The sequence below is a fragment of the Mytilus edulis genome, chromosome 12 (genome assembly GCF_963676685.1).
Source record: "Mytilus edulis chromosome 12, xbMytEdul2.2, whole genome shotgun sequence".
Taxonomy (NCBI): Eukaryota; Metazoa; Mollusca; class Bivalvia; order Mytilida; family Mytilidae; genus Mytilus; species Mytilus edulis.
In genome coordinates this window covers 59,523,331-59,547,393 of record NC_092355.1, presented here as the reverse complement: position 1 = coordinate 59,547,393, position 24,063 = coordinate 59,523,331, and the positions used below count along the sequence as shown (strand labels likewise).

Here is a 24,063-nt window from a genome sequence, read left to right as displayed (position 1 = left end):
AAAATGACACATTGAGAGGTGTTCTAGCAGTTACCTGTTGTTTTGTAGTTGGAAACGTTTGACCAGGTAGAATATTTGTTGTACCGCGGATGGTTACCTACTGCTGTATCACATTACAAATTTGTATCAGTATGTCCCTTACGTAGAAAGAGGGTATATATGTCGTGTACAAGTTGCAACTTTGTAAGGTTATAACATGTACAAAAATATTGTATATGTTATAATTTGTACAATGCAAAAATACAAGTTATAACATGTACAAAATATTGCTTAAAAATGGTGTTAACCTGTATAAAATTTAAAAATAAAAATAAAGCAGAATATACATTCAAAATTGAAATTTATCAAATAATAAAGAACAATAATTATGTACACTTTGCATAAAATACCTAATTTTCAACCATTTTGAAAACATTTTGTTTTTAATTGAATTAGGAATGATAGCGTACTCACCTTTGGAGATAACAGTTAATCTAGTTTTTAAGTTTTTTGTCAAGACCGCAGCTTGTACCTGCTGTCCAGAAAGCCCTCTTTCGTGCACGCTTAGTGTCATAATTTGAAATTTCAGACAAACCCTCGCTGGTATTGACAGCAGGAATACCACATCCAGAAAGCGGATATCATCTGATACTTCCTCATTAACCATGTTAGCATAATTTCATTCAATAACCACTGTTCCTGTTTCTAACTCAGTTGTTTGTATATTGTTGTCTGCTGAATCATGACCATTCAATTCACCATCAGTTTCAGTGTTTGTGTCAGTACAAATGTCCGTCTCTGACATTGTTTTGTATGTTTCAATTCAGTGTCGGTATTATGTTCTGTGTTCAACTAGCAATGAACATTCAACAAAAATCCCTTATTTAATGATTTAAATTTATCTAACGTTTAAAACACATAAAACATGTAAAAATAATTCCGAAGAAAATAACTTTTAACAAATAGTCAGGGGTGGCAATTCACGGTATGAGTTTCTTTGAGTACAATTAATCAATTAGAGTTCAGACTGCTATGGTTTTTAAAAATGCTCGTATAATGTAAATTCAGCAAATGTATCTGTACAAACTGACTATGGTGAAGAGAGGTATTTTATGATTTGAAAAGGTCGCGAAGTACATTTAAAGTGATCGACTTCCTGTAATCCAAATTGATCAATAACAAAATGGCGGAGGGTATAATGACATTCACATTACTTAGAAACGGGTAAATTTTATGTTTTACTATTCATTTTTATAACAAAACATGTCCAGTCTTACTTCATATTTTTATGAAGTGCTGGCCATTTATATGAACCATATTTAAGTCTACTATTAGTAACATTTCAAATTGTGAAATTCTTACATAAATTGAATTTTACTTTAAGACCAAATGAAGCGTGAAACTATTTGATTTAGCAAAAGTCTTTTCATAATGAAATGTTAAAATGACAGAAAATGAAATACTAATGTTATTAATGTTTAAAATGGTAAGTTGCGAAAAATATATTGTTTGATTGACGTCACAGGAAGGTTTCCATTTAACTTCAAGTGCCGACTTGTCAAGACTGAAATGTACTTTCACTTTCATATTCAATTCATGCAAAACTTCCTTTGCACATTTGGAAATTTGGCATGATAATGATAATCATAAGAATTAAAGTTGCTGCACTTTATATAATAAATATGAGATAAAAATGTCTTCAAACGTTTAAATGAATATCATATTCTAATCATTTCGTGCGTCTAAGTGCTTCTTGAATTCAGGAATGCTTAATTCTAAACAATTAAAAGCCAATGTTCATAAGAACTGAACCCAGATTTCTAGTTTTGAAGAAAATGAATGTTTTATTGACAAAGGAGTAGGTCCGGTCAGGGCCGATTTTGGCCTAAAATTTTAGGTTCATCTGACGAAAGATTTGAGACACATTTTAAACACTAGAGTGTCTATTTCAGTTTATTCAATTAGTTTATGTGAAAGATGTTAACTGATTTACTCATTAAAAATGCTCCGATTCTAGCTTAAATATGAAAAATCTATCAAATATGCCAAAAAATGTAACTTTTCAGATGTTTTTTTGTCAAAAACGAAAGTGGTCGTCTCCGTGTTCGTCCTCAACCTTTATATATATTATGTATTATCATAAAATACAACTAACAATTCAATATTAAGAATAAACACAAATGCGGCCATTTTCAATGAAGACGGAAACCGTCTAAAATTTAACTAAAATGCTAAAATTATGAAGATTTCAGTAATTTAGCATGACTAAATGATGCTTATACCCGATATATGCATTGTATTGTCAAAAACAGGCCATATTTATGTAGCAGAAGAATTTTACCTCCCAATAAATAACTAAAAGTTTACATTTTAACAATTTTGTAAAAATGCTATATTTTGGGGCCAAAAAGGGGTTTTACTGGGCCTACTCCTTTTCTGGAATTGTCATTTTGATTTCAATTAACTTAGTAACATAATTTTCCCGACAAAAACTACGAATCATGTGTGTAATTTTTAAAAAATAGTCAAAAATATCATTTGAAATGGTATCGATTGATCTTTCTGGTCTGTCAGGGTCTTAGTTTGAATATTATATAACAAAGCTATCAATTTACTTCATATTAATGAAAAATTCTTATTGATCTTACACACGTTTTTGTTTGTATTGGTTTCAAATAATCAAGAAAAATAATATGAATGAAATAATCTTACATTATAAATTTCATATTGCTGTGCGTCTTTTATTTTTTTGCCCTTTATATATAGGCAAATGAAAATTACATCATGTTTTTGTTTGGTTTTTGTTGAGTAGTCTTAAGTTTACAAAATTGTATTTGTCTGATAGACTTTAATAAAGACATAAAAATATGAAATTATTCATTTCAAACCTTTTGTCTCTTTTTTGCTAAATTATAGTCAAAAACTTTATAATATTGCAGCTATAACCACCGACTAGGGGTGTCGATAGGCAGTGAATATGTTACAGGATTAAGATCATGTGTATGTTTTGTTACCATCATCATTTTTTGTCTAAGGGAAACTATAGTACTTATAGGTACACAAAATATGATATTGTCTTGCTGTTAAATGATGATATTTCTAATTATTCATTCATTGTTATCAATTATCACATTATATTGGAAATTTGGTAAACAACATTATTTCATCTTCAAACATATACCGATTATTGAAAAAAATCCCTTACAAGTCAAAGGAATACAGAGAGACAACAATAACAAGTGAAATAGCAAAACGCATTTTGGTTGTATGATTTGTATTTGAAAAATACTTTATTTGAGTTTTTTAACTCTTAAGTTCGAGCGTCTCTGTTGGGTCTTTTGAAAACAAAATAAAACACGAATCTATCTAAAAGCCTGGTTTATATAATAGTTCTTTATATACATCTGTAATTTTTTCAATATTTTAATATTCAGGTCACAATTAAAAGTCAGTATTAATATCTCAAAGAGCAAGACAATCCCGCTAACATGTTTAACCCCGCCACATTATGTATGTATGAGCTTGTCCCAAGTCAGGATCCTGTAATTCAGTGGTTGTCATTTGTTTACGTGTTACATATTTGTTTTTCGTTCATTTTTTGTACAAAAATAAGGCCGTTAGTTTTCTCATTTGAATTGTTATACATTGTCATTTCGGGGCCTTTTATAGCTGATTATCCGGTATGGTCTTTGCTCATTGTTGAAGGCCGTACGGTGATCGTTAGTTGTTAATTTCGGTGTAATTTTGGTCTCTTGTGGAGAGTTGTCTCATTGGCAATCAGATCACGTCTTCTTTTTTTTTATAAATTTATTAAGTTGTTTCGTTTTTCCCTTTTCTAAATATTACCCATTTTCCGTTATTGTATTAGAATTTTGGTAGATGGTCCGGTGTACTTATTTTCAGTGAACTCTCATTGGGATATCTATTTTGTGTAAATAATAACACACGTCATCAACCTTATCCGTTTGAAATAAAGGCAACAGTATTTTACCGCTGTTCAAAAATCAAAAATCGATGAGAGAACACATATCCGGGTAACAAACTAAAACACATCAACTATAAGAGGAAAAAATGGAAGAACATAAACACTGAAGTGCAACAAAAAACAAACGTCAATGAAATATACATGTACATGGAAACGAACTATAAGATAACAAATACCATATTCCTGACTTGGTACAGGTCATTTCATAAAGAAATAGGTTGAACATGGTATTATGGTCAAATGTCGAAGGCTAATATTGATATTCATTCATCAATACCACTGAAAAGCAAAGTTTTATAAGAAACGTGACAATTATAGAGTTATATGATCAAAACAGATCTAGAAATTAAAGTCAAAGTAAACTCACAAAAATACTGAACTCTGAGAAAAATCAAAACGGAAAGTCCCTAATCAAATGGCAAAATCAAATGACAAAACATATCAAACGAATTGTCAACAACTGTCATATTCCTGACTTGGTACAGGCATTTTATCTACGGTCAACTCCGTCTCATAGAGTTGAAAACTTAATTTCGTAATAATTTCTAATAGTATAATTAACTTCGGCTACTACCTGCAAATGTGTACCTTTACGCATGTATTTTTATTGAATATGTCAGTATGGGGTTCGTGTTGTTTATTCTTTAGTTTTCTATGTTGTGTCGTGTGTACTATTGTTTTTCTGTTTGTCTTTTTTATTTTTAGCCATGGCGTTGTCAGTTTGTTTTAGATTTATGAGTTTGACTGTCCCTTTGGTATCTTTCGTCCCTCTTTTAAAGTAGATGTTCGTTAACGCTTGTATACCTTCGGACATTTTACTTTACCTGAGGTAATTTTAAACATATTGACTTCTTCTATACACATCAAACTACTTTTAGAAAATCAATGAGGCAATTCAATGCTAGTATCATATCATTTAAATGACTTTATAATTTAAAAAACCTTAAGTATTATCACGCGATCAATAATGTTTTGTCCGATGTCTACATGAAAATAAAATTGTATGCTTGTAATTAGTATCCATTTTTGTCTTTCAGATATTCGTTATAATATGGAATAACATGAATAATGAAGAACAAAAAAGTTAAACAACTGATTAAATCAGCAGTCGACACATCAACGAATGTTCTCCGTGCATTGTGTCAGAAAAAACTATTGTCTGATCCTGGAGAAGATTTTCGAAGTTTTCTCACTAAGAACCTTCATTATTTTTTTCACCAATATGAAGGAGAAAACATACGATGCTGTGAATGTACGTTATTAAATTCTGAAAATACCAAGACTACCGATTTTCCAAAGTCTGTTTTCTTGCAAGCATACGATTATAAAGGCGATCCGTTTGATGGGCATGTAGTTAAAGAAGAGGAAAACATAGTTCAGAAGTGTATGCATACGTATGAAGCACGCAACATTTCATTCGATGAGCTTGATACTGAAACTTTATCGGTTTTCTTATCGCATAGAGGACATTTGTCTCAAGATGAAAATGAAGCCTTAAAAATTATACGATCTGCTATACAAAGACTAGATGACACAAAGCAAGAGCAACCGCAGAACATGGAGGTCAAATGGGCTGATTTAGAAAAAGCTGTCATTTCACTGACACATCCACATTATTACCGTCAACTGGTTAAAGTAGTGTTTGATGAAATTTGTAAACTTGATCAATCAAACCCTGAGGCAACTGGCGTAAGCTAAAAATAGTTTCCTCTATGAGAATATCATTGCAATTCAGCATTTTTTTTTATTAAATCACCCTTAAAATAAAAACACCAAATTTTGATTGGTTAGTAGCCTGTGTAATTCGCCTTTTGTAATCTTTTCTCTCATTCAAACCAACATAATTGTTTTTCACCACTGCCGGTTAATTATGATAGACTCTACTTGTCCTCAACATAATACATAAAAATGTTTATGTATTACAGCTTTAAACTGTTGTTGTATTCAAATATAAGTTTTAAAATATAGGTGAATTTTTTACCTCTTCATAGTCAACAGTTTTTAAAATTTATTATTGACAGGTCTAAATTTTGACAAAACATAATTGATTTTGTTCACGAATTTAATTTTTACACTGATTTTAAATCCTCAAAATTTTAGTTAAGCTTAACAATTGTGTAATTTAAACTTAATATCTGTATCGATAAAACATTTATTTATTCATTTTTTTTTGTAGATCAAAAAAGAGAAAACGTTGAATCCAACAAAGGAATGTTCGATAAGCGAGGAGGAATGGATAAGTGACAACGAAGGTCCTTCCATGAAAAACAAGTCTGATGAACAAAACATGCAGATGTTAACCAAATTATTTAAGTCTGTAGTACCAACTGAAAGAAACAACAAGTCTTCATCGGAAAACGTAGCTGACATGGACAAGATACTCATTCAGCCATGTAAGAATTATCATAACCTTCACTTCCAAAAAAATAAAAATGCGGAAGCTTTTTCGAATTTGGTACCTATAAAAGGGATTTCATATTCGTGTCTTGTGAAATTGTGAAAAACACATATCAATATTTTATTTTTATAAAATCCACAGACTTTGTACAGAATCATTTAATGAAGGAATTGCAATAATAAATCATTTGAAGGTTATGATACGCTATTTTTGAATAGTTCGTAATACAAAATCTTTCGATTTGCTAATTGGACCTCAAATTATACTTTTGTCATTAAAATTTTTGAATTTTTATATACATCTAGCTAGGATATAATTCAAATCAAATGAGTTTGTAAATAAATGTAGTGCTGCTTCACATGTTAGTTTTTTTATGATAAAGTTTGAAAGATCTTCATAAAAATCAGTAGAAAAAATACTAATTTTGTAGTGACATTCAATTTAATAATGGTTTCAGAAGGTACAATACGACATTTTATCTCATTTGTTGTAAACTGTTCAAAACATTGGTATTCAAAAGACAAAATAAACAGATCTAGATGTGGTCATTCACAAATATTGGCCGATTCTAACACGAATCAACGAATATTTGGGAATGATAGTATTTTTTTTTAATTCGTTTGATTTCTATTATTCATTTATCGTTTGTATATTTTTTTACTAATATTTTTCAAGGTGCGATAGAAAAAAAGATAGGAAAGTTGACTCTAAATGTGCAGTATCAGAGGATTATCAAAACTGACAAAGTTGGTCCTACTTTTGGTGAGCTATCATAACAACTAAAAAATTGTATTAGTCATTGTAGAAAAAAACCTTTCATAACTTTTTTTTTATTTTTTATTGATCTTTTTGGTGTTCAAACTACAGTGCATACATACATTTTTACAATACATAAGTGAATAACATGATATTTTTATGGCATTGTTATACTATTGATATTTTACGAATAAGACATAGTAAAAAAATTACAAGTAAATGATGTGAATAATCAGTATATGATACCTCTCAAGGATACTTTGGAATACATTAAATATATATATGATCATATCAAAAATAAATTTAATTAAATAACTTCCATAAATCCTCCCCATCTGTCGACAAATGACTCGTATTTGTCTTTAGAAAGATATAAATATTCTAATATCTCCAGTCTTCTTTTCAAAACTTTAAGAAACGCTTGCACAGATATTAACAGTCTGTCTAATTGTGTGTTCTTAGCACAGTTGATGTAATATAGTACTATATAGTGGTATAGTAATATATGTGGTATAGCAAGTTTAATAGATAGAATGTCTACAAAAGTAACATTCAGGTTATATTTTTTATTAATAGCATCATGAGACAAAAATTCGCCTTTATCATCTACAATATCATTGATGAACCGTATGCCTTTCATGTACCAAGATCTGTAAAAAAATACTCGTTCTGTCAACTTTGATAAACGGATTGAACCAAATAAATTCTTTTCTAACATGAAATGTATTTAACGGGATGAATATACCCTTGAAACGTTTCCAGGCAGATAACACTTCTATATAAAAAAGAGGTGCTTTTAAATTTAAAAACTCAAATTCACATCTGCTCATAAATAAATCCTCTAAATCAAAAAGGGAGAAAAATGCTTTGGAAACATGTTTCCATTTGGAGTCATGTTCTGACAAAAATCTTTTTACCCACATAATACGAAATGATAACAGTTGTACTTTAAAATTTGGGGCTTTTAGTCCACCCTCGCTAGGAGACTTTTGAATGACTTCCGATTTAACTTTCGGAGTACCACCATTCCATAAAAAACTATTAATGTCACGTTGTATTTTAATTATATAAGCTCTTGGTACATGTGTAGATGAAATGACATAAATAAGCTTCGATATTGCAAGTGATTTAAGTATTACTATTTTACCGATCAAGGAAAGGTTTCTGATCCTCCACATTTTAATTATTAATTCCATTTTGTCTATGCATGTATCTAAATTAGAACAAACCATTTCTTCAAAAGCGTTAAATTTTAAACCTAAAGTTTAAAAACCATCTGTCCATTTAATAGGAAGGGAACGTTCTTTGTTAAATTTATTTCTTCCAATCCATGTTGCTTCGGTTTTAGAAAAATTGACTTTTAACCCTGAACACTTCTCAAAATCATTAAACGAATCTAATAAAATTTGCGCAGAAAATACATCTTTCAAAAAACAAGTGGTATCATCAGCCAACTGTGAAATTTTTATTTCAGTATCCCCAATTTTAATACCAGATATCTGATTGTTTTTACGAATACTTATTGCCAGCAGTTCAACGGCCAAAATAAATAAAAAAGGAGACAAAGGACACCCTTGTCGAACACCTCTCTCAATTTTGAATGGACTAGAACTAAATCCATTATTTACGACAAGACTAGATATATTTGAGTATAAAGTTGAGACCCATTTCCGGAACTTGCTACCAAAATTAAAACAAATCAATGCTTTTTGAATAAATTTCCATTCTAGCGTATCAAACGCCTTTTCGAAATCGACTAGTAATATAAGCCCTGGATAATTCTTTAAAGCAGTAAACAATATAATATCAGCAATGAGTCGTAGATTTTCACCAATGTATCTACCAGCCACATATCCCGTCTGGTCCGGATCTATAAGTTTCGGAAGAAATAATTTCATTCTTTCCGCAATAACTTTGGCTAATAATTTGTAATCAAAATTCAAGAGAGAAAGAGGACGCCAGTTCGACAAGAGTGTTCTATCTTTATCTTTCTTTGGAATAAGAGTCAGTATACCCCGTCTTTGGTCTATTGAGAGGGTTCCGGTCTCGAAGGAATATTCATAGCTTTCTAAAACATATTTTTTTATATCAATCCAGAAAAATTTGTAAAACTCAGCAGTAAGCCCGTCTGTACCAGGGCTTTTATTATTTTTAAATGTTTTTAAAACTTTAACGCACTCAGATTCTGAAATATCTGCATCGCATATATCCTTTTCCAGATCTGTAAGCTTAGGAATAAAATTTAAATCGAAAAAGTTAGAATCACCTAAATATTTATCAGGGTCTTCTTTTGATGAGTACAGCTTTTCGTAGAAATTTCTCACTTCGTATAGAATTTTTTCTTGTGACAAAATTTCAATGTCGTTTACAACTAATTTGTTAATACATTTATTTTTATAATTGCGTTTTTCTAATGATAAGAAATATTTTGAATTTCTTTCATTGCCTTCGCAGTGCTCGGCGTGTGATCGTATAATAGCCCCCCTTGTTTGATTGTTTACTATTTGCTCTAAATCGTCTTTAACAATATCTAATTCAATCAAAAGTGTATTTATATCTTTATCTAAATATGTACGAGAGAGATTTTTATGAATTTCATAACTTTATATTTAGTAAAAATGCACAAAAATTACTTAAAGTCCAATTTATAAATTATTAGATATATCATGGTTGGTGTTAAATTGCTAATGTATGTCATATATAGTAAAGGGAGCCTAAAGGTACAAACAGATATTTAAAATCATAAATTGAAACAAACGGAAATGCCACGGCATAAAACGAAAATACAAACTATTACAATAACAGTACACAAAACAAGAAACACATCACAAACATCTAAAATCTATGCGGCACGAAACCCACTTGACGCCTGTGTTGATCTCATGTGTTCCGGAAGGGTAAGTAGATACTTCTCTTTTTGTACGTGGTCAAAATTGTAATCCGTTGGGGGTCCGTTGATGTACTGATCGAATAAAACGGACGCGTAATGAATGAATAACGGATACACACCGGATATGCAACGTACGAAAAACGAAAACGTACCGGACAGAACAGATGTCGAACGTACATCAAACGGACGAATACCGCATAAAACGGACACCTAACGGAAGCGTACCGGATAAAATGGATGAACAAGATATACGGAAAAATTAAGGCGGCAATAATCATACATGTAAATCGCATAAATGTTAAAAATGTTTCTTCGTAACTGGTTTTGGTTTGTTCTTCAAAATGCCGCCAAAGGGCAGTTTGTCGCCTGAGTAAGAGCTTCTTAAAAGTGAAGACGTGTCCTTACTCTAAGATCTTTTATGAATAATAAGAATTCATGAACCTCAAGAAATCTGACATACCCATAATTGGTATTCCTGACGCGAAATTTTTAATGGGCATTTATTCGTTTCAGATCAGGTCATCGTCCGTTGGTGAATTTGTCTACCAGACCTCCAACGAATGTAATACGGACAAGTAACGGATACAAAACGGAAACAAAACGGACGAGTACCGTACAAAACGGACACCTACCGGACATTTCATCCGTTTGGCGTCCGTTTAAAGTTTTGAACATGCTAATAAAAATCCACCGGACAGAACAGACTCGATTGATAAAACGTTCGCTAAAGGGACGTTGAACGGATATGGACGGACGTCTATCGGATAAGAACGGACGTCTAACGGACATAAACGGTTTTAAAAAAATATCATTTAGGCATCCGTTCGAGCTATCCGTTAAGGTGTGACCGAGGCTTAAAGGTATAAAAAAAAAACCAATGTAAAATTTTAAAAGAAACATTCATTCTATTTGTACCTAAATTTATAGGGAAATTTGATGCGACGATCATACAAGTGAGAAGTTTATGTAGCAATAAAACCAGATTTAATCCACAATTTTCTACAAAAGCAATGCCTGAACCAATTCAGGAATAACACTGTTGTTATCCATGCGTTAATGTTTTGAGCGTTTTTATATTGCCTTTTGAATAGGGCTTTTCCGTTGTGAATTTTCCTCAGAATTTGATATTTTTAACTCACCTGACCTTTAAGGTCAGGTATGCTTTTCTCGTCATTTTGCGTCCATCCACCGCCGTCGTCGTCGTCCGTCGTCGTTAACTTTTATAGAAAATAGGAAACTACTGGGCCAACTTTAGCCAAACTTGGCCAAAATCATCATTATGGTATTTAGTTTTAAAAATGTGTCCGATGACCCCGCCCTGAACTAAGATGGCCGACAAGGCCAAAATTAGTACATAGGGTTAAATGCAGTTTTTGGCTAAAATCTCTAAAACAAAGCATTCAGAGCAAATCTGAAGCGGGTAAAATTGTACATCAACATCTATCTGTCCTGATATTTTCAGACCAATCAGGCAACATGTTGTTGGGTTGCTGCCTCTGAATTAGTATTTTTTATAAATCTTGAATATTCTTATAGATAGAGATAAACTGTAAACAGCAATAATGTACAGCAAAGTAAGACCTACAAATAAGCCAACATGACCAAAATGGTCAGTTGACCCCTTAAGGGGTTATTGCCCTTTATAGTCAATTCTTAACAAACTTTTAAGTTGGATTAAGGCGGCGAGGTCGTTAATTCACATCAGAATTACGAAACTAAATGGGTCTACTTTTATAGAAAATAGGGGTTCACAATAACTTTGAAGCCCGTCTTTGATTGCTCATAAAAAAGATGTTAATTTAAAAAATGGAGCACTTGGAAGTCCATGCTACGTCAATCTTTAAAGACCCAAATGTTGCAACACACTTATCCTACCTCCATAACAAATATGTTGTTGTGCCCGCAGATAAAGCCTCAAACAACATCGTTTTGTGTGTAAAACTCATTACATAAACTGCTTGATAAACAAATAAGGTATTGACAATTCACTTGAAAACTCAATATATACCCTCACGACACTTAACAAACAGAAAATCCTTGATAATCATAGGTATGTTCTGTGTTCCTTTTGAATTTCAACCAAAGATGAAGAACTGAATCTTCCATTACTGTATTGGATACCTAAACTACATAAGTGTCCTTACAAGCAATAGTATACTGCTGGGTCTTCCAAGTGCTCCACTTTCTAAATTAACATCTTTTTATAAGCAATCAAAGACGGGCTTCAAAATTATTGTGAAACTGCATATTCTAGAGGTGGCGTGAATCAGATGCGTATACTTAAAAATTCCAAATATCTTTTAGAATACATACAATCTAACATGTCTAACTCTCTTTCATCTTGCAATAGGATTAAAACATTTGACTCATCTACACTTTACTCGAGTATTCCACCTTCCAAACTAAAAGAAAAATTGAAAGAGTCGGTATTGATTTGTTTCATAAAAAAGAATGGCCAACGTAAATACAAGTATCTTGTCTTAGTGATGGATACATCTACTTTGTATAGGATCACTCTGATTCAAACCAAAAATTCACTGAACCTGACATTATCAAGATGCTTGATTTTTTTAAGGACAACATATTTGTTTCGTTCGGAGGACGTGTTTTTCAACAGACTATCGGCATTCCAATGGTAACCAATTGTGTCCCTCTTCTTGCCGATAAAGATAAGAAGTTAGCAATATCTTTTAACTTTACTTTTCGCTATATAGATAACGTTCTTTCAATAAATAATTCAAAATTGTGTGACTATGTTGAACGCATCTATCCCAGCGAACTAAAGATGAAGTATACAACAGATACAGTTAAGTCGGCCACACATCTAGAATTTGATAATGAGGGTCGATTGAAAACAAAGCATTACGACAAAAGAGATGATTTCAGCTTTCCAATTGTGAACTTTTTTATTTCTAAGTAGCAACATTCCAGCAGCACCTGCATACGGGGTCTATATCTCCCAATTGAAACGATATTCCAGTGATTGCATTTCCTATCATGATTTTCTTGATAGAGGGTTGCTGCGCACAAGGAAGTTATTATACCAAAAGTTCCAAATAGTGAAGTTGAAATCATCCCTTCGTAAATTTTACTGACGCCATCACAAGTTGGTTGACCGTTATGGAATAACCGTTTCACAAATAACATCGGAAATGTTACTTACATCCTAACTACAATACCCTTCACTTTCCTGTATGTGACCTACCGAATTAGACTATTTACCATATTTGTTATAACATAAGCGACGGGTGCCACATGTGGAGCAGTTTCTGCTTTCCTTCTGCTTTCCTTCCGGAGCACCTGAGATCACCCCTAGTTTTTGGTGGGGCTCGTGTTTCTAATTCTTTAGTTTTCTATGTTGTGTCATGTGTTCTATTGTTTGTCTGTTTGTCTTTTTCATTTTTAGCCAGGTGTTGTCAATTTTCGATTTATGAGTATGATTGTCCATCTGGTACCTTCCGTCCCTCCTTCATAAACTTTGTAAATGATTGTTTATTTTTACAAAATATTTTTCACTCTAACTACCGGACCAAGTTCATTATAAATGGAGATAATTGTAATCAGCAAGAATGTTTAGTAAAGTTTGATTTACAAACACACCACATCAGCAAAACACATTTTATTATGAATCCATATGTCTCCTGTCTTTGATATGAATATATACCAAGGTGACTGACACAGGCTCTTAAGAGTCTCTAGTTTTTATTTCACTTTTTTGTTTTTTAATACTTTTTATCTTGTTTGTTTCAACTAATTATAGAACTGAGTCCGATGGATGTAAAATGGAATATCAAAACCCCTGAAGGATGGAAGATTGAAAAGATTATAAAAAAATTGAAGAGTAAAATGGATGAAATTTCTACAGATTTGCCGTTAAGAATAAAAAATATAACAAGAGGATCTGTCAATATATTAACAACAGTTGAAGCAGACGTCCTTACAGATCAAACGAAAAGCAATCGTGTATTCAAGTCTTTTCTTGGAAAAATAGTAAATGCTGGAGGTTTTGGAACAAATAGAAGACAGACAATTAATGTTCGTGCCGAAATTGTGCATGAAGGTAATCATTATTACAAAGTATAAAACTTTTAAAATACTACTTAAAACGTTCTGTTTGGTTATGGGTTGAAAGCCGTGAGAATATCATACAAGAAGGGCTATTTAGATTGATACAGAACAAGATATAAACCGTCTATTATAATTCAAGAACACTAATGTTTATAATGGCAGCGCCTTTTATATGAAAAGTCTACTGTAAACCAAATTGTTTTCGCAGATACTTTATTTCGCGTTTTACTCTTTTTATCCCCCCGCTTTAAAAAAAAAGGGGGGGTTATACTGTTTTACCTCTGTCTGTCCTACCGTCAGTCCGTCAGTCCGTCTGTCCGTCCCATGAATATGTTTCGTCATTTTTCTCAAGAACTACAATACAAGGATTTCTGAAATTTGGTTTCAGGGTTTATCTAAGTCAGCTATACCGTGTGATGCATTTTCAGATTGATCACTTGACAACTTCCTGTTTACCGAACACTTGTATGATTTTACACATGATAGCCAAGTTGAAAATTTTCGTCACATTTTTCGCAGGAACTACAATACAAGGATTTCTGAAATTTGGTTTCAGGATTTATATAAGTCAGCTATACCGTGTGATGCGTTTTCAGATTCATCACTCGAAAACTTCCGGTTAACCGAACACTTGCATATTTTTACACTATTAATATTATCCACTTGCGGTGGGGGTATTTTCAGTGAGCAGTAGCTCGCAGTTTCACTTGTTAGTCCACTTTGTGCCAATTTGATTTCATGATTTTGTAATTTCCTTGATGTAGTTTAACAAAGAAGGATTCAAGCTTAACATTTACGCGACAATTTATATTCGCGTTATACTACTCGCAAAATAAATTACTTGCGAAAATAAATTGGTTTACAGTTATATGTTATTTTGTAATTGGTTTTTTTTATCTTTGTCATTATTTATCTTTTTTTAGATCCTACGTTTACTTTTGAAATGAGTGCGACATCGTTAGAAATGCCTGTAGATATCATTAAAGCAACAAGTGGTGTTTTCGAATTTTGTGCGAATGAACGTAAGTGTTTTAAAATGCCTTAAGAATACCTTTCGGTATCGTTTCATTGTTTTGTTTTCCCAATATCACCAACATTTTTTGATAGACATCCATTTTATAAAACAAAATCGTATGATCATTACTGATGTTAAATGTTATTGAGGCTTTTTTAAAAGTGACTTGTAGGAACATAATATGATTATAATCGTCTTTCTTGAGAACATCTTACATTTATTTTCGTAAATACTCGGAAAAAGGGGAAGAGTGATTTAGCTATTGAAAGGAATGTGTGCACAGAAATTACAAACTGTCAACCAAACATTGTTGTCAATTGAGACAATTTCAAGATAGCATTGCATATGCTTTGTCACACAACTTATTCAACTGTATAATTGAATTAGTTAAAGCACAGAAGTATCCGATTGATTCGATATTGGACTTGTTTTTCAATGCAATATAGATATATGACTTGCATTCATGAAAATTCTTAAATACAATACACTAGACACATAAAGCTTTGCTGGTTCCAATTTTGATTTTGTGGAACTAATACACATCTTTAAAAGATTAAGAGAAACAGCAGTAAAATTCATATATGCTTCTTATAAAACAATGTAAAGATAAGAACCATGGAACATTTATATGTGATGTGTCAAATGGTGCAGTCAGTAGAAATCACTTAAGAATTTGATTTTTGAAAAGTTAAAATACTCTATTTGAATATCAAATTATTTTATTCGGTAAATTCAAATGTTAAGCAGAGGCCTTAAACTATCTAGTTTTAAAAACCTTCCAAACACCTTTACTTATATTCAAGCAAAACAATATGTCTTGTATTTAAGGTGTAAATTATCCTGGCACATTTATGTGTGATGGATTCATTGTTGATTGTATTGTTGACAGAAGACTAGCCAGGAAGTCATCAGGTAATGTGTTTTAAAGAGAAAAACTTTTTTCTCAAAGTATTCTCGATGTATAAAAAAGTAAAATACAAAAAAAAACATTCTTCAGGGGAAATTCAAAACGGGAAGTCCGTATTCAATTTAAAAAATCAAAAGCTCAAACACATAAAACGATGGAGAACAACTGCCATAGTCTTGACTTGGTACAGACATTTTCTTATGTAGAAAATGGTGGTTTAAACCGGTTGTATAGCTAGCTAAGCCCCTCAATTGTATGACAGTCCATAAAATACCATTATATTTTTACATTTGATTATGTATGGTATGATTGTCAATGAGTAAAATTTCCTTCAGAGACAGAATGGCATAAAATTACCAACTATAGGTCATCGTTAGGCCTTTACTGATAAGATAAATCAAATACCGCATTTAATTGTCAGCTATAAAAGGCCCCGAAATGACACATGTAGGTTTAAATAGAGTTTTGTTTTGTATAAACCATACTTGTATAGCATCATTCATAAACAAAAGCAATGCATATAAAGTGCTGCTGTAAGCTGATTTTTTTATAATTTAATTTTTTTAATACAAATAATTCATAATCTTTATATCTTACATTAGTTTCAAAAATTAAAAGTTGAGTTTCACTTTTAAATGCACAAATGATGCATGCCATATAAAGCACGAATACAAAATTTAGCGATTCTACTGTACTTTCACACCATTTAAATTTTGTAGCGAAACAAATTTTTATAACACATCTGTTAAGTTTAACATTTGTCTGATTCTGATAATACTAATTAATATACTCTCACTTTTGACCACATCGAAAGTCCTGATGATCATGAATCGTGTGCGGCGGATCAATGTCAGTTCACAAAAATACAAATATATATATTCTGCATATTCGGTTTGCACGCGGCATTTAGGAGTAAGAAAAAAGACTAGTCAGCACGGAGTCAGGTACTGTGTCCATGTATGTTGATTCTTCGTGCGGGCTGTACCTTATGAACAAGCATGTTAAACACGCGACTCAGTGAGGTTGGTCTAGTACTTAACAGGGTTAATATTAATTTCATATTGACATATGGTCGTCTTGAATATGTATTTGATTTACCACTGTACGTTAAGCAGCCATCCATCATCATCATAGACCGATATATGACTTTTTTCATGTTTTCCGCATGTTCAGTAATTGATATAAAACCACCAAGCCAGAACCCTATATCCTTAATTCGAAATGCATTACCGTTAACATAAATGACAGGCATTTCATTTCAAAGCAGTAGCTTATCTCTATGCTGCACTGAAAATAATTATGTCAATGTTGTATTCAAAAACTTTTTGGCATTCACTTGTCCAAAGTTATGACATGCTAAGGTCGTAGTCGTTACAATCGATAGATTGGATTGTTTTAGTCCACTGTATGCAAATGTTGATATCGAAATCAACATTTGATTGGTTGAGGCTATCCAACATGAAAAAAAATTCATATTCCACATTGAGTATCATACTCCCCTCTGAAATGTTGGAAATTATGAGCCATTAATGTGCACAACGTTTTGAAAGTGTTTATTTCAAATAGCAAAATGTCAAACAATAAGAGTGTTCTAAAATAGTTTTGAAATAAGAACAAAAATAGAGAAAAATTTGAACTTTTCATAGAATGAATGATTTTGTACAAATGTTCAGTTATAAAAGCGGACATGAAACGTGAAAATTAAAACATCTATGTTTATGAAATTATTCATTTGCCTTGGTTTATGATGATGTGTTCACACACTCAGAACGTCCTATTTTCCCTATTTTTTTCTAATGTAAAGAAATCTTTATATCTCAATCATGCCGGGTAGGTAATTGCCATCTGTTTGTTTTGGTAACTTCATCCTCTTCCATTTTATGGACATTTTTCGACTTTCATGCAAGTTATGCTACCAATTAATCCAGGTTTAATTCATTTGTTTCTACTTACTAAAAATGCCCGTACCAAGTCAGGAGCATGACAGTTAAAACCCGTTTCGTTTGATGCGTTTCAGTTTTTTTTGTTTTTTCCATTTGATTATGAACTTTCAGTTTCGAATTTTCTTCGCAGCTCTGAGTTATTGGTATTTTACTTTTTTCTATACCATGGCACATTAATGCTTTTGGAATGAAAATGCATCATCAAATTTCTATTTCTTCGATTTCAAAATTTTATTAAAAGACAAAACATGTAGATACAGTTTTTAAAGTTTTACTAGATTTTGGAGGAAATAACTCAGTTCGTTTTGAATTTCAGGACATTGGCCGTTTGATATAGACATGCTTCGAGAATTCACGATAACATATCCTTTTAAAAGACTTTTGAACAACCATCGCAGCTTTCAGGAACAATCTTTCACTAACAAATCATGGCATGAACGGTTCATACGCAGTCTCAGGTTTTGTGCACCCGGAATGCCCGTAACGGTTACTAATTCAGGAATGGAATGTCGGTATTTGCTGTCTCATTCGAACCATTATAATGATGATTCCATAGATATCTTGCATTCGGTATTAACATCAGCAATCAAGGCACAAAGTTATAACTGCGCAAAAGCATTGGCATGGAAGTTCACAAGACTATTTGTCAAATCGTTTAAAAAGAAGCAGTTCTATGACGTATGGCCAGGTTTCATCTGTAATTGTAAAGACAAATGTGCACCTTTGGAAGATTATGAAATATGCTCATCTGATATTGTAATAGTTGTTGAGGTGTATGCAGTCGAAGATGTATTTCCCCGACCAAATGTTTTTCATGGTACTCCAATTACCTACAAAGTCGTAAAAGGATATTCACCAGAGGCAAATCTAATATCGAAAGAAATTGACCAGTATCAGAATATCGAAGACAATTCATGTGCAGTCAATGTCTCAAATGAGCAAGCTCAGCAGTTCTTTTCTGCCCACAGCAAATTGTGCCTTATTACAAAATCTTCCTTGAGATCCAAAGGCTACAGTCGGAAAAAGCAGAAACAGACCTTTGTGAAAGAACCATGTATCCAGTTGTTTTGTAGGTTTAAAGGAATCATTCCCGTCGGTGAGAAACATTTTCCTACTTCCATAGACTCATTTGCAACAGATGTTTTAGAAGGATACCCACAATTACTAGTCAAAGATGTTAAAATTGGAAGTGAAGTTGGTAGTTCGTGTCGCGCAGGAACAGGAACTCTGGGTGGATTTGTTAAATTTCACGGTGAAGATGCGCTGTTGACATGTGCTCATGTGGTTCTTGAACGGGATCTCCTTGGGTCAAATGCGAACAGACCGGAAATGCACGAGAATCCTATTGTTGTTTATTGCAAAAATCCCGACGAACTGGAATTTAAATGTGGGAAATTGGTCAGCTATGTATTTCCACCAGAATTAAGTGAAGGCACCAGCGTTGATGCAGCGATTATCAGAATGGATCCGTTTAGTCGAATAAGTGAAAATTTTGTTGCCGTTGACAGAGAAGGCCATTGTAAGTATCACTGTAAATGCTAAAAACAACATTTAACATTATTAATTATTGGGCCCCTTTATAGCTTGCTGTTCTATGTGAACCCAGGCTGCTCCGTGTTGAAGACCGTACTCTGACCTTTAATGGTTTACTTTTATAAAGTGCGACTTGGATGTAGATTTTTTCAATAAGATTTATTTAAGTCTGACATCTTTGCACACACACACCAGTTTTAACTCATAACTCAAAGATTTTCTTCCAGAACTCATTAATCATATCTATCTTTAAATGCCAATAAGTACATTTCCAACAGATGGAGAATAAATTCATCTTCAAAACAGTTTGAGAAAAACATGGTTGTGTTTTAAATTCCAACATATTACTTAGAAGTAAGACATGATTTCAGACCATAAATATAGAATGATTATATATTGTTCAAAACATTATTTTTGTCAAGTTAGAAAATACAGGTAAAATGTTAGGGTTTAACAAGCATGTGTATTGCTTATATTATTTTGTGGTACTCAAAAATGCTAATGAGGAAACTAATTGCTACACTGACCAAACGGTACAGGCGTTGTTGTAATGAGGTCAAAGAAGCAGGAGTTTAAATCCCACTGAGAGCATAAATTACATTTTCTAACGTAAATGTGCAGAACTAACATTGTTGGGCTAAATTGATAAAGAATATATAAACAAATACGAACAAGATGCTATAGCTATAAACTCGTATTAAAAGATAATTTGGAATCATTGATAACAGTCAAGCAACCTATACCACACGACCGACCAGGATATACAACATGTATATCTCTTTATATGAGTAATGCATTTCCTTACTGGCTTTATATCGGCTTGTTACACAGTAAACATACCATAAAAACCTCGAAATATTTATATAGTCCTTTTGTTTAAACTAGTCTTGGCTTTTGATATGTGAAGAAGATAGACCAAATGTGTAATTTAAACGTTTGAATCAGTAAAGAAGATAACACAAGTTAGTTACAATGTTCATGTTTGGAAGCCTTGCTAATGATTGTGTTTTGTTAAAACAAGGAGTGTCGTATCAAAAATGAATGCATACAACAACAAAAAATCTTCTTGTATAAAACAAACGAAAAAGAGTAAAATAAAACAGTACTGTAGAAACATGGTAGTTTTCATTTAAATAGTATTACATATATTACTTTCAGGTCTTAAATCAATGTACTTACATCGCAACTATATTGACTACCGAGAAATTGGGACAATTCATGAGGTGCAGGTGGCTGCTGTTGGAGCGATTTCATCAGTTCAACAAAGACACGATAGGATCTGTTTGGAAGATAAAAAACAAGTTGAATTTGAAACCCTTGCCCACGCTGTTAGAAATAAAGTGAATCATTATCCAACGCCTCTGGATATTAATGATTGTATTCATCTTGTTGATCACGCAATAAAACAAGTCGGAGATGAAGAACTAAAAACTCCTAGAACTGTTACGTTACATCAGCAGATTTCAATGCGCAAGGTGTCTTTTACACAAGGTGACTCCGGTATGTGCATCTATGTCAAATGTCCGGACAATCAGTTTCGTTGCCTAGGAATGGCCATAGCATCACACCCAGACGGTGGATGTATCATTACTCCGATAAAGGCCATTTTATCAGCATTTAAGTTAATATGAAATATTTAATAGATGCATAGTTATAAATCTTACTAGAACACACCCGTGAAATCGCGGGTCCGTGACTGAGTCACAGTGACACAGTAAAGTATATAACTATGTGTAAGACTTATTTCAGTGTTGGTTTTGTCATCTTATAAAGTAATGCCGATTATAAGATACACAGTGTTTTCTGCTTTCAAACTCTTTCTGTGTGAACCCGTCGACCTGGAACTTGTCAATTATTGATAATATACATTATTAGGAAAACAAAAGTTCCTGGAATGAAGTATTTTTTAATTAACATCATTGTCCTATATTAGTTTTAAATAAAGTTGAATTCTTTGATTCGCTGTTTTGCGTCATGCCCGCTAACAGATTGAAAACTGTTCCTTACATATACGCTTCATTTTATGTCCAGATTTTTAGTATTCGTATTGTTATCTTAAAAAGTCTCACTGATTAAAATACTACAATAGTGAACAATTTGACAATGATTGAATAAATTTAGTAGTGCCCTGTGATTATGACCCGTGTATATAGCAAAATCCTAAATACACCGTTTGGTGGTGCACCTGTCAGATGAGGAACGTACAGATAAGATTATAGGTAACAGGTTAATATACTATTGGTATCGATATCGGAATCGACACGGAACTTGTTAATTATTGGCAATATTAATTATGTGGAAAACAAAAGGGTCTGGAGTGGTGTAATTTTTAATCTACACCATTGTCCTTTATTAGCTATATATAAAGTTGAATTCTTTGATTTGTCGTTTTTTCCCGATGACGGCTGACAAATTGGACCTCGTAATTTTAGTATTATAGATTCATAATGTATTTAAATCCATTTCAATGAAAGATGGCATGAAACCATAATGTTGATTCTGGACTAAGATTTTTTCTACCGTCTGATGTCCTATTGTTGAATTTGGGGGTTGTGACACCAGAGAACAGTCCATATAGATAACTCAAATGATAATATATGTGTTTTCAAGCAGCTAAATCATGCACCATATCTTCTTCTTTAACTCTATGAATATGTAGCTTTTTTAACGTACAATCCCATTTAACTCAAACAAAAGGTCAATCAATCATCATTTCTCTGTACATGCGTTTACACATGATTCCAGTCTGTGTGCTTTTAATTTTGTGCACATAACTCTTACATTTAATGGATATGACACCGGTGACCCGTTTGTATACAATAGTTGTCTCTTCGACAAATCTACTCAATGCGAACGTCCCGCATTGCCAAAGAGATACTACCCACCAATGTTCAAAAGATGAGGATGAAAGCAATTAAAGGCAACTGCACAGCATTTTTAAAAGAATGAGGAAACCCCATTCCATGTAGTCCCCTATAAAAGGCGCCGAAATGAAAATATTCTAATGAGAAAACTAACAACCTCATTTATAATAAAACAACTTACGAAAAACATATATAATCGACATGAACCAATGACAACTAAGCGGCTTTTTAAACAAAATTGACACTAAACGTTGTATGTAGTATGTTATTTGTGATAATTTCATATTAAAGCTATACTGAATTGGTTATAACATGTATAAAAAGATGTCATTTTAGCCATTTTTGCAATAAATGTTTTACAGATTAAAATTACAATTTTCTATCTATGTTCTGTCTTTTTCAAATTTCTTTTGCGTTATTTCTGTTGTTTTTGTTTTTTCATTTTTCGTTTGGTTTTTTTTTCAATTATTTTGTTTTGTTTGTTTGAATGTCACACACAATGTTTAAAATGCATAAATGATTCAACGTTGTAACATACTGTTTTATCTCTGTTCATGTCTTCATATACACAAGATGTGTGAAAAGAAATCTAAATATCAGTATAATTGCCAATGAGACAACTATCAATCAGAAGCCAAATAACGTCAATTCCAGCTACCATAGCTACCGTACAGTCTTACGAAGCAACAAACAGTAACCACTGATGCTAAGCACATACAGAATGTGACGGGTGTAACATGTATGAGGGAGCATAACCCCTCTCTGTTACCTCTAACAGTAGTGGTACAGCTCACTAGTAGAATAGACTATTACTAGTTGAACTCAATATAGCAAAAGCTAGGGGAAATATTTTAAAGATATAGAAACACAATATCACAAAAAAACGTTTAGAGATCAACATTCAGACAACTACAGATAAGTGTTTACACATTATGTACATGTCAAGCTATAAAAATTGTCCTGATTCTAAAACAAGTTGTTATAACCACTGCGAAAGACTATTAATGATATGCTGTTAGCACCAATTTTTCTATAAAGGACATACAACATTAGCTTGACAGATGCCTTATATGACATGCCAATGAATATGCGGTAAAGTTATTTAAACTCAACAGTGACCTTCACAATCACGATCAATGAAAGCTTGAAGGATTATAGAAAACAAATCTGTAAAATTTGTACAATTTACACCAAAGTTTAAAGAATTTTAATCCATCAATGAAATTAGCATCTACTCAAATCAAGTTTAACGTACTTATATAACCATTGATAAAAAAAAACATTTTCCGATTGTTGAGATATGCATACGATATATTTACTCAAAACTGTCCAATAACTTCTTATACGTGTTTTCCATGTTGGTCTATTATATTGAATATTTCAATAAAAGATCATAGAGAGAAATTAAATAAAATGATTGATTAGAAAGACTTGATCTACATATATGTCAATAAGGGAGCTACCATTTGATTTTTATGGGGGGGGCTAGGATGAAATTTGAAAAAAATAGGCAGGACAGGAGTTTTGAGTAAAAAAAAAGGCAGGATGAGACACTTGCAAAAAAAAAAGTCAGGACGACAATTTAGGTAAAAAAAAGTCAGGATAAACTAAAAAAAAAAGGCAGGACCGAACAGAGTGAAAAATAAAAATGCAGGACAGAGATTACAGCTAAAAAAAAATGCAGGACAAAATTTTTCATCCTAGCCCCCCTATAAAAATCAAATG

At 32.4% G+C, this 24,063-nt stretch overlaps 1 protein-coding gene across 1 annotated transcript; it reads left to right on the top strand.

Moving 5' to 3' along the window:
* Nucleotides 1-1,131: 1,131 nt before the first annotated feature.
* LOC139499585 (uncharacterized) lies at nt 1,132-22,718 on the top strand. The gene is made up of 9 exons (XM_071288332.1): nt 1,132-1,203; nt 5,002-5,653; nt 6,141-6,357; nt 7,038-7,124; nt 13,769-14,068; nt 15,000-15,098; nt 15,920-16,003; nt 18,258-19,460; nt 20,633-22,718. The coding sequence occupies exons 2-9, from the start codon at nt 5,033-5,035 to the stop codon at nt 21,103-21,105; spliced, it is 3,084 nt and encodes a 1,027-aa protein (XP_071144433.1). The 5' UTR covers nt 1,132-1,203; nt 5,002-5,032; the 3' UTR covers nt 21,106-22,718.
* Nucleotides 22,719-24,063: the final 1,345 nt, after the last annotated feature.